The sequence below is a fragment of the Lutra lutra genome, chromosome 14, assembly GCF_902655055.1.
Source record: "Lutra lutra chromosome 14, mLutLut1.2, whole genome shotgun sequence".
Lineage (NCBI taxonomy): Eukaryota > Metazoa > Chordata > Mammalia > Carnivora > Mustelidae > Lutra > Lutra lutra.
In genome coordinates this window covers 73,071,732-73,084,253 of record NC_062291.1, presented here as the reverse complement: position 1 = coordinate 73,084,253, position 12,522 = coordinate 73,071,732, and the positions used below count along the sequence as shown (strand labels likewise).

The following is a 12,522-nucleotide window of genomic DNA, read 5'->3' as shown; positions in this document are numbered from 1 at the left end:
CCTGGACTTACCTGACCTTTTAATACAAGTACCCACCACTGCCTGGGACTTTTCTCTATGTATCTTAGTTCAGATTCCCAAGAGTGAAAACCTAGTTGGCCCAGCTCATCTTTTTCAAGGCAGAATATAAACTGTAAGTGTTTGGCCTGCTGATGTACGAGTTTTCCTATCCCTCCTGCCTTCCAGGGTCTACTGATGATCCAGTCAGCCATGGCCAAGGCAAGAAGTCATGTGGCTCAGTACCTATGCAAAAGAGGGGGAGAATGGGAACAGAAGAGGAGTGGATGGGGCAGGGTCCCCCAAGGCATGTAGTTACACCTGGACAAGACTCTGTGTTGATAAGTGAAAGTCTTGTCATGAGGATTTTCATGGCATTTCATGAACATATAGACTAACTATAAAGATAAAAAAATAAAAACAATCTATGTGGCTATCCTTTGAACTAGTGTATCATCTTTCTGGAGGAAAGATGCTGTGGAAATCCTAGATCTAAATAAAGTAGTAACAATTTCAGTTTTTGAACTAAGAATCTGGAAAAAAAAAAAAGCAGTAAAAAGGCAAAGGTATGTCACCTCCCTCTTCTTAAAGAATGCCGGAGATACATTTGCCTTAAGTCTAAGAAACGAGGGCGGACCTTTAAGACAGTCAGGAGATGTAGAAGAGTCTGAAAGCACACCACCCAGTTGCTTCGTCTACAAAGACGAAGCAACTGGGTGGTGTGCTTTCAGACTCTTCTAAAAGACGCCAACACTGAGAAGCTTGGCTGGTCTGGTGCAGGTCACTCTCTTCCTGCTGTGAAAACCAGAACAGTAGCCCTCTGGGCCTTGTCTCCCACCCATCTCCTGATTTTTGTCAGTCATGGTGTTGTTCTCACATTGTTGTTTGCCTTCTTTGCTCAGGACATTCCCATTTTCTTCTAGAACCATAACCCAGTAACTGGGGTATCAGTCCATATTTAATAGAATTCACACTGAGCCAATGTTGTTGTTAAACGGTTTTCCCAAGAAGGGTGTGTGGAGGTGTATTTCCTGAGCGCCCTGTGTTTGTGGGGGTTGCCTGTTGCCTGTATGAACCTTTTGACTGTGCATGTAAAGTTCTTGGGAACCTTTCCTTCTCGAGACTTCCAAGTATTGCCCCATGGTCTTCTACACATCAGTATTGCTGTTGAGAAGTCGGAGGTGAGCCTGAGCTTTTTCTCTTTTTCTGGGTTGTAGGTTTTTTCTGCATGGATAAATGGGGAATGGTACCCTTTGACATTCAGAAGCTCAGGCTAGGACTTGGACTTAGCATCCTATGTCAAATTTTGCCAAAATATTGTATCTATACTCGTTAAATCTGTTAAGTGTAAACCTATTTTCTTTAAAAAAAAAAAAAAGATTTTTTTAATTTATTTATTTATTTGAGAAAGAGAAAGAGAAGTCACAAGCACAAGACAGAGAGAGGGAGAAGCAGACTCTCCACTGAGCAGGGAGCCTGACGCGGGGCTTGATCCCGGGACCCCAGAATCATGACCTGAGCCAAAGGCAGACACTAAACTGGCTGAGCCATCCAGGCGCCCCTCGAGATGTCCTTGTGGGTTAATCTTTGAATATAGCTTCTCCTTTTTATGTCCTCCACATCTAGGACATAAGGGTTTTTTAAAGTCTTCCTTTATTTTGAACATCTATTGACTTCCTCTCATTGTTTTAGGTGCTTTGTTCTGCATTCACTGAGATCATTTCAAGCCCGTTCCTATGCTAAGAAGTGGATATTGTATTCGTGTCTGTTCTGTTCTTTGGTGTTTCATTTATTGCTATTGATACTATCTTGGTCCGCAGCATTCATTCCTTATTTCTACCATCTTTTCCTTCATCTCATTTTGTCCTGTCTTCATCTCACTCTGAAACCCTTTTTTTTTTTTTTAATTTCATGCATCAGTGCAACATTTTGCATCTTTGTCCCCTCTCCTTTCCTCTGGTCACCACACAGAAGCCAGGACAATCCTGGCGGCCAGGAAATGGCCATCAGATAGTTCACCTTTCTCTGCTCAGAACCTTCCTGCCTCACTCACCTATAAAACCCAAGGTCTTTGCCAGCACCAGTGGACCCCACCACCTCCAGCCTCACTGGCCCCCATGGGGCCTTGAACACACTGGGTGAGCTCTACCTTATAACCTTCACTCTTACCATCACGCTGTCCGGGGTGTTCTTTCCACAGACGTCACACTGCTCACACTCCCAACCCCATCAGGTCTACTCAGATGACACTTTCTCAAAGAGGCTCTCCTGGGCCACCCACTTAAAACCCCATTTCCTTCCCCCAACACGTTCTTCTCCAGCCTTGATTTTCCCCCCAGAGTTCTTACCATTTATGTATTTTTTACTTATATATTTTATTATATCAGCAACCCTCCCCCTAACTGGAATGTAAGCTCCATCCAGCAAAGATTTCTCTTTTATTTGCTGTGATATATCCCAGCACCTACAACAGGGTCTGACAGTAAGCCCTCAGTCGGTACCTGCTGGATGAATGAGTGGGCTGAGAAGAATAACTTTGTCTTCCTGGGAAGCTTTTCTGACATTAACATCCATTCTCACTTGAATGGTGGGCATCGCACGCCTTCTCTCATATGGCAGCAAAGGTCATATACCAAGGTATCGAGAGGTACTAAAATTCTTTAAGGCATTATAAGTTAAGTCCCCCAAATTCAGTATTTTAAAAACGCTCCTGATATCCTAAAATGATTTTGAAAACTGGGATTTTACCATTTTCAAGTCTATCCTATTTTGTTGTAAACTGATGAAGCAGTAAGAGGCTAGACCATAACAATGGTTATTGCCTTTCCTTGTACTGGGGCTCGGTGTGGGGCAATTTCATCTCATACAGAGCGTCTCTCGTCCTCACCCTTTGCCTGGTACAGGATTTGCAGGGCCCTGTGCAAAAGGAAAATGTGGGGCACCTTGTTTAAAGTACATAAATCAAATACCATTAAAGGTGCTAAAATATAGGGGTGCCTAGGTGGTTCAGTCAGCTAAGTATCTGCCTTTAGCTCAGGTCATGATCCCGGGGTTCTGGGAGCAAGGCCTGCATCAGGCCCCCTGCTCGTGGGGAGTCTACTTCTCCCTCCCCCTCTGTGTGCTCTCACTCTCGTGCTCCAATAAAAATAAATAAAATCCTAAAATATATTATTTTAGGATTATATTATATTATGTATTATTATTATTCCACACCCTTTTTCTGAAATATATTATTGAAATATATTTATTATTATATTATTGAAATATATTATTCCACACTCTTTTTCTTACCTTGTCATAGTATTTTTATTTGCTATTAAATGTCCTAAATAAAGTAAAATTTCATTTTTTTAATTTTATTTATTTATTTGAGAGAGAGAGAGAGAGCATGAGTGGGAGGGGCAGAGAGAGAGGGAGAGAGAGAGAATCTGAAGTGGACCCCATGCCCAACGTGGGGCTCGATCTCACAACCCTGAGATCATGACCTGAGCTGAAACCAAGAGTGGGCAGCCCAACCAACTGCACCACCCAGGTCCCCCTAAAATAAAATTGTAAATTTTTAACATGAATTGGACCACTCATGTTTATATTGTGTGGTGCTCATTTTGAATGCAAATAGAAGAGCATTTAGCTCATATGTGGAATCATTGAAATTACACCATCTCATAGACTGTAGATCTATATGCATTTTATTCTTTAATGAAGAGTAGGGGATGCCTGGGTCACTCAGTCAGTTGGGTGTCTGCCTTCGGCTCAGGTTGTGATCCCAGGGTCATGGGATGGAGTCCCACATCAGCCTCTCTGCTCAGCAGGGAGCCTGCTTCTCCCTCTTCCTCTACCCCTCCCCTGCTTGTGCACTCACTCGCACGTGCTCTCTCTCTCTCTGACAAATAAATAGATAAATAAAATCTTTTTTAAAAAAAAGTAAAATAAAGAAGAGGGAAACAAAGAAGAAGAATAAATAAATAATATTAATTTTATTTTATTTTAAAATATATTTATTATTAAATAAATTTAAGTTTATTTAATAAGAAAGAAAGAAAGAAAGAAGAGGGAAATATACACACAGGTAACTCAACTATTTTAATTTTGCCTCTCGATGCACGCACATTCTGCTGGGCTCCCTGTCTTTGCTTGCTGATAGCTGGAAGGGAGCAGTGAGATGTCCTACCCTTCCCTTTCTTCTATGTCGTCATTTTCAATGTAAGTGGTTGGCTGATACAAGGAGGTAACATGAGTCAGAAAGGATAGGGTAGGGTTCCTTAGCTAGTTGTTTTCTGGATCACCACTGCCTTCTTTCTGGATTTCAAGCAAGTATTCCAATTTAAATGGAAATTGCCCTCCCAGCACCCCTGTTTATTCAGTGGTAGATGTAACTGCGCTCACCTTGCGTTTCCCTGCTCCCCGCGTGCATCTTGGGTCCACTGGAGTTCTGTGCTCATGGTGCGCTATAAACACCATCTGCAAATGGGCGGCAGGAATGATGTCACACATCCTGCATCTGTCTCTTCTGCTCACACGCAAGCTCCATTGTCCCTGTGGATGTCATCTACAAAACACAAGTTCAGAGATAAAATTCTTACAAATACCAATGGGACAAGAGCAAAGCATTAAACCAAATGGAGGGCCCTTCTGAGCATGGGTCCTGCATAACCGCATGGGCTACACGCCCTTGAAGCCGCCCGGTCCCCACCGCCCCACAACTGGAGCGTATTATTACCGTTCACAGAGGAGACCGCTGAAAGCCAAGGACAGCAAATGGGCCCAAGGTTACTCAGCCTACGGCAGAGCTGGGGTTCAAACCCTGGCTGTGCTTGATCAGGCTGCCTGTGTGACCAGCGTGACAGAGTGGCATAACCACTGGGTAGAAGGAAGACATCAGGAGTTTTGACCCATTTTCAGTAATTGCGTAACCTTGGACAAGTCTGCCTTAGGACTTACTTTCCCTTTGACATATACATCTTATAGGAAATTGATGCCCATTTTTTCCCATATGTTACAGCGTTTTCCAAACGGTGTTGGGTGTACAGCCCCTTCTCTCCTTGCAGCAAGAACTGGAGAAACCCACTGAGACATGTGTGTTGGGTGACAGTGGTGCCCTTCTGGGGGCAGCAAATGTGCTAATGGCTGTGCATGTGACATGCTTCCTTTGGCCTGTCCCACAGAAGATGGCTGAAATGTCAAGGGAGAATGAGAGAGAAGTTATTTTCTGGGAGTGTGCCAGAGTGGGAGTGGGCATAATTAGAGTTCTAAGGCTAAATGGGGGGGGGGGGGGGCGAATGCAGGCTTTGTAAACCCTGCAAAAATTTTTTGATCCAACCCTCCCAGTTTTTAAAATTCTCTTCCTATGTAAACCATAGAAATGCTAGTCTTTGAGAAGGATTCCACAGGATGGGTGATTGAATGGTATCTTAAAAGACGTGATATGCGGGTACCTGACTGTCTCGGTCTGTTAAGCATCTGCCTTCAGCTCAGGTCATGATCTCAGGGTCCTGGGATTGAGCCCCACATCGGTCTCCCCACTCAGTGGGGATGTCCCTCCCCTCTCCCTCTGCCCTTCCCCCTGCTTGGGCTCTCTTTGTCTCTCTCTTTCAAACAGATAATAAAATCTTAAAAAAAAAAAAAAAGATGTGATATGTAGATCTGGTATACCATCCTCCCTCATCCAGCCAAGGATGAGCCCAACAGGCCGAGGTTATGATGCAGTTTACCTGTTTACCTATCAGGGCCTATCATAAGAAGTCCAAGAACTAACAAAGGATAAGGTATCAAGAGAAGATTGTTCTATACAAAGAAGGCAAAACGCAACGTCCTTTCTGTTGTGCCAGGTGTTTTGGAAATGCCAGAGAAGTCAATGTACATTGAGAGTGTGTGTGTGGGTGGGTGGGGAGCATGTACAGGGAAGGAGAGGCTCTTTCATGACCTCCATTAAAGGGAAGGCCCAACAGAGCAAAGAGAGGGCCTATGGTTTTGGATCTTTCCTTGTGTGTGAATAATATTATCTCGCCCAGTTGGTATGCGGATTAGGTGAGGTGATAAATGTAAACACAAAATAGTGGCAGACACATTATAAACATTCTGTAAGTGATGACAAAAGCAGTACTGAGGGTTTGTTAAGACGCCTACCTGGTTACATTTCTTTTCAGCTTGCTTTCTCTACAAGGTGAATTATGGGTTTGCATCCTCACAGATACTTTTAAGCAACTGCTAAATTGACTTACATATGATACTGAATTTACTTTTATTTTATTTGAGTTTGATTTTTAAGTCAGTCTATTTGACTATAAAAAAATGAAAGAAATAAAAGTGAACCCTTATCTGGTATTTTGACTTACTCTGATGAGCTAGGGACATTTATTGTTAATATCTAATGTTGCTTTCCTACTCTGAGCCTATCACTATGTGGATACAGATTCTCAACATGTGATCCCTTCCCTCAGAAAGCCCGGAGCCTTTTGCAAAAATAAACATGTAAATCTTCACTGCCCTGTAGTCAAGCCCAGAGCGCTGGTGGCCATAAGGACCAGGAGGCAGGGAGTGTCGCTTGGGAAGCCATCCCAGTTCCAGATGATAGAAAGTGACCGTTGTTCTTCTTCACTACCTGTATTTCTACCTAGAAAATATTACAGAAAAAAGATAAAGCTGATAATAAGCTTTTTAAAAGGGCCTTTTCCCAAGTAATTCAGAGCTATTTTTGTATTTCTTGGGAACTTCTCACATGCCTCCAATTAGGCTAAAATCCGTGAAACTCTACTATCAAGAGATCCTTTGAATTCCGGTAACCGGTTCCAGTACTCATGTAGGGAAATGGCTTGTTTTATGTGCACTCCTCAGTTTTTATCTTCAGTGGATTATTTATAGGAAGTTTTAAATATACCTTTATAATTGTTCTTAAGCTGTCAACTATTGCTCAGGTCTAAATTCAGATCTGGCTTCTGAGAAGGACCGTGGGGGAAAGTTTTGCATACAAATGTGAAATGATTCTACTTGAGAAATCGATTCTACTTGAGGGCATCGATTCCGTGAGATTCATATGGAAAAAATCCTAGGAATTCTCCGTTGAGGACATGAGAGTAGGATCAAGAGGGCTCAGACATTTAGGACTTTGTCTCAAGCCATATGAAACTCTGGAATCATCACTTCCAATAAATTTCCATTAAGATCGCAGTGAATGTCCGGATGATTGTTATTTTAGCCAACTGAGAAGGGTTGCTTTTTAGATGTGGCAGGTCGGTGTATAGCTGTGTCAGGACATCTCATATTCATTCACCTCCTGCTTTACATGCCAGTATGCCGGGCCCGTGGTCCTTAGTCACTTAAGGAGCCGGCGGCAGCTCCAGCCTCCTTTCTAGAGAATCTGCACCATCAGATCTTGGGTGGGAACCAGGTGTCTGCATTTAAACCATCCCTATTATTTTCATCTCTAGAGATCTGCAAACTATACCATTGGGGATCTAGAAAATCATGAAACCCTACTTGGAACTCACAGCTTGGTGGTGGGTATGAAACCATTACTATAGTCCCAGATGGCTGGAGTTACTTAAAATGCTGCACATTTTAAGGGATGAACATGGCTATCATTTTATTACTGGTATCAAGGAAATATTTAAATAAACTAATATACATAGATACTTCTGGACCTGTATACACCAACCTACCTAATTTGGAGGAAGGAGGCAATATCGTTGGAATCAGATGGCAGCAGACTTTGAGATGAGGCCAAATTCTTTTGAACTTAATTTGGAAAGAAATGGGAACCCAGGTTTGAGACTCTAACCATATCAGTTGTAAGGTCCTACCTCTCTGGTGTGACATTCAGAGCCCTCTGCTACCTAGCACCCAGGCCTTAGCTCGAGCCTTTCCCTCTTCCCCATGAACCAAGAGCTTCTTGACACCTTCTCGCTCCCTGTGACCTCTGCTTGGAATGAATGATCTTACCCCTTTCTTCACTTGGCAGCCCTGACTTGTCCTCTCACTCCTCCTGGAAGCCTGTCCTGGCTCCCAGTTTGGGGTTCAGCAATGCCTGGAACCCTCGGCACCCTACTGCTCTCTTTAACACCTTCCTAATTTCATGGAGCACGTTCACACGTATGAATCCCTTCCAGCAGATGTTGAGCAATTCCGAAGCAGTGGTGTCTCTCTTCTTGTGTTCAAACTGCCAGCCCAGGAGTATCTGGCACACAGTAGATGCTCCAGACGTGTCCGCAGTGAGGGTGATTAACGTAAGCATGACCTAGAAAGCAAGTAAGGAACTCATTCTTGAGTTTTCTTTCAGCTGAATTCTCCTAGAAAGGATTTTGCATGTGCTTTTGCCAGTGAGTCCAAATGCATCGAGGGATGTGTGATACCCGGAAACCCGGGGTCCTGAAGTCACAGAGGGGTCCTGAAATTCCTGCCGTGCACAAGCAGTAGGCAATCTGTGGAAGGGAGAGGATGACGAGGAAGTGGGCTCTGCCAGGTGGCTTGTTCTGGTTGCAACATTTCCCTTTCCATTGGCTTCGCTTCTATTGAAGTGATGAACTCTTGAGTTTTCGCCAAGAGTAGCTGTAGGCGAGCAAAGCTTTTCTCTCCCACAAAATGGTTCCTGTCCTTCGGTCACTTGTGGTCAGCCCTGACTTCATTTTGTGAGTGAATGAAAAGGGCGGCAGGGAGTCAGTTTGGGTGAATAAAACGACAAATAAAACCTTGGGCTGGTGTCTGTATTATGAAGTCTTATCTCATTTGGGTGGATTGAGATGGAGATAAGTTCTTTGGAAATCATCTCTAAAAATAGAAACAAAAAGTCCTGCCATCTTGTGAACCTTATATTTTTCAGATTTTTCTTGATTTATTTTGCTGCACTGTAAAGTAAAAAAATAAAAAAGAAGAAAATATCAACCTTTTAGTTCTGTTCTCTAAGCTCTGAACTATTCAGCCAGAGGCAAGGAGACAAAAACAATTTAGTTTTACTCTCCCACATTCCAAAAATAACTTTTAGTAATACCCTCTTTGGTTATCTTAAAAGTGCCAAGTGGATGCTTTTATCCTAAAGTAGCAGTGTCTGACTGTTGGGAGAACTTTAGCCATATGACTGTTATTTAGCAACTAAATGCTGGTGACTCATTCACTTTGTGGTGCAGGAAAATTCTTTCCATGGAAAATGCAGGAGGGAGGGAATCTCTCTGAACCACTATGTAGTATTTTCCTTCAGAAAAGCCTTCTCTGAAAAATGAATAGCCACCAACTGTCACTCCAGCAACTTAGTCCCTAAAGCTGCTAGAGAGCCTTTCTAAATCAGGGTTTCTGTGCACTTCTATTCGGAAGTGTAATAAGGGACCAGTTTGGTTAATAAACCTCGACATTAAAAACTGTCATGCCGAGTAAAAGAGAAATTGAACTAATTGCATTTATAGTATCTGGAACACTTACATAGGATTGCATCTGGACTAGAAACCCAACTATGTTTTACTGTCATGTACCAACTGGGAGAGGGAAGGAGGGAGAAAGACGAGAGAGCTCGGTTCCCTTAGCTTTGAGCTGAATACCACGAAAGCCTTAGAGAGAAGTGCCTCAGAGCCCATGCAGCAAAAAGGTAATAAAATAAATTCACCTGCTAGGCTCACAGCACTAAACTAGTTCCACTTCTCTGAGGTTAATTCTGCTTGTCAGCATCTCTTTATAACCTCTGAGGGTGATTAGGGGTGGGAGAAGCAGACGAGTACAGCCTTAGTGCACGAAAATCTGGGAACATAAAGGGTTTCTCCCCTCCATGGGCTTGAGCCCCGCCTATCTCTCCCGAGTTGCAAGTTCCAAGTTGCGGGGTTGCCCTAACCCTCGGCTGGTACGGCTGGTACGTATGAATGGAGGTTGGAAAAGCTGCTTCAAGGCTCTTTCGCACTTGGGCTCCAGCTGGCTGCTGACTTAGGAAAAACCTGACCTGTAGGGCCACAGTGGGGGCAGGGAGCAGTGTGGGCCGAGTATGTTTCACAGAAAAGACGATTCAGGGTTTGGACAGGACTTGGCCCTTACAGGCTGAGACACTCGAGCTATTAATAGTAAAGCCCTGAGTCACAGATGTAGGAATGTTACAGCTGCTTGAGATCTGCTACTGTTACCCATCAGAAAACCAGCAGTAAAGGGCCTCCGCACCCGCACTGAACCTCATCGGGGCTATAAACAACCTCCCAGTCAAAGATGAGGCAGGTGCATTGACTTCATTCCTTTCTGCTACCCTGGCTCTCTCAGACCCAACACGTTACAATATTTGCAATAAATACAGTCTAATACTGGTTGTGCATTCTGGTTGGGAAAGATGTGTTGGCCATCTGCCGCTCTGCCGGAGTGGGGCTACGGCTGTCTTTTTGTCTCTTACTCATCACATTTCTCCCACGTGGTGGATGTATGTGACGTGTGGCCGGCGGAATGATCTGAGTTCGGGAGACAGGTGCTGAAATGGGGTGGGCGTGGGCTTTGCGAACCCAGAAGTCCTCTGCTCCCTGGAGACCAACCTTTGACCCTGTGGGTCAGAAATCAAAAGCTTTATCAGTAGCCACTGTGGCTACGCCAGGCTGGAGGGGTGGGGTGGGAGGGTGAGTGGTGCTGGTGCAGCTGTTTGCCCCCCACTTTTGTGGCTAGGGTTCCTCCCTCATACATGCATATATTCAAGGGGCTTGTCCAGAAAACTCCAAGGAAGCAGAGAGAAAGTGGACGGTCGGAATCCTACCTAACTGGATAAGTCAGATTTTTGCTTGGATCCTGAATTTGATCCTGGAAGGAACTGAATCCCGAAAGATCCTCTTCCACGGCTGGCTCTCATTGTCTCGGTCCCCTCCGGCTTCTCCCCACCTCCCCCCACCCTCTTCAGGAAAACCTTGTTGGGCGGGGCGGGTGGGGGCGGAGGTGAGCTCCAGGCCAATCTTTATTCATTGTAATTGAGCCTCGGAAGTTAAAGAAAATGAACTTGGAGTCACGGGCTTTATGTTTTCCTTTTTCTACTATGGTTAATTTTATCTATTCAGTGTGTCCCAAAGAAGCTGGGCTAAGAATTGCGAGCAGAAGTAATAGGAAACTAATGAGCTAACAATTGACTAGTTTTATTTATCGAAACAGTCCCTTGGCTGTTCCTCGGCTCCCCTCTTCTGGCAATCATTTATCAGACCCCGGGAGGGAGCGTTCTGTTGCCGGTTTCCCCGGCCTGGGTGCGAGGAATGCAAAGTGGTGTCGGTGACCAGAGATTAGGACAGTGGAATTTTGCATTTGTTACAGCAGCAGCTGTAGCGAGTGGTTTCGGCCCAAGGGCAGAGTCCCCGAGCTGGGCGCGGCCGCCACTCGGCGGCGATCGCGGGGCGGGCGCGGGAGCTCGGCCCCCCGGGATGGGGGCGGGATTTTAGAAAGCAGCCCCGGACTTCGCGAGTGGATGCCCGGGGCTTTTCCTCGCAGCGTCCACAGCCACGGATCTGTCCGCCCAGGAGCGCTCCCACTCCTAGACTTTATTCCTCTTTCCTTCCGCGCTGCTGGCCAGAGGACCCGGTTGCCATGGTGAAGGAGAAAGGTAATTATAAATATCGATCCCCGTGCATGGTTGCAGAAGTTGCAATGGTGCTGCAGGGCTCGGCCACCTAATGGGGGATGATCAGTCGAAAGCCAGGCAGACATATTCTTGGTGCGAGAACCTCCGTATTGTGAAGTCATTAAGAACCTCTAATTTTGCCGCGGCGTCTGAAGCGTATCCTATTTCTGGAGTGTTTGCACAGCTGAGCTCCTGGATGTGTGTCTCTTTTGATTATCGCATCTTGAAATTTTTGCTGTGCTTGAGAGTTGTTTTCCTGCCCCCATCCTAGCCTTCATTCTCTTCCTTACCCCGCTCCAATCAGTCAGTTAATGAAGATGTGTAATGAAAGGGTCCTTCTACCAGGTTTCTGCTGCTCTGGGACATGCCCAAGCCCAGCTGGGATGGGCTGACAAGAGAAGCGAGCTGTTCTGAAGGTTTCAGGTGTGCTGTCTTGATCACCTGGCATTTCGGCGGCGTCCCTAATCACCCCATCCAAACACCTTTTCAAAGGATGAGATGTGTGTCAAAGGAGGCAATTCAAGTGGCAAGGAGAATGTCAAAAGGGAGAGAGAGGGTGGGGTGCTCTGCGCAGGTGTACATTATTTATGAACTGGGCGTGGTCCTGAAATTCGAGTTAAATCTTTCGGAATTGAATTATAGTTTAAATTATAGTTTTAATTATAGTTTAAATTATTATAGTTTATCTGGAACATGTAAAGAAATACAGCAATCCTTGATTTCAATTATCCAAGTAATATATAAAATATATCTTAAAATGAAATATGCAAAACAGAGAGCAGAAAGTGAAAGCCCCTTGTCCCTACCCTGTCAACCTCAATTCCCCCCTCTCTCTAGAGATAACATTGTTAATATTGTGTATCTTTCTAGACAGGAATAAGACAGATAGTCAGGAGGAGTATAAAAATGAGATTGTTCTATCATTTTTCTGTGATTGATTTTTTTTCCTCTTAATAATATGTCTTAGGGACTTCTAC

The 12,522-nt window shown here is 44.5% G+C and overlaps 1 protein-coding gene across 19 annotated transcripts in view; it reads left to right on the top strand.

Annotated features, from left to right (window-relative positions):
• ABLIM1 (actin binding LIM protein 1) overlaps positions 1-12,522 on the top strand; it is a 303,053-nt gene that overhangs the window by 115,455 nt on the left and 175,076 nt on the right. Inside the window, exon 1 of one of the 19 annotated variants that reach the window (XM_047701372.1) lies at positions 11,242-11,527. The exons of the other annotated variants lie outside the window; for them this stretch is intronic. Coding sequence (XP_047557328.1) covers positions 11,512-11,527 — 16 coding nt within the window. The 5' untranslated portion in view covers positions 11,242-11,511. Of the gene's footprint in view, positions 1-11,241; positions 11,528-12,522 lie in introns of those variants that run through there. 19 annotated transcript variants of the gene reach the window in all.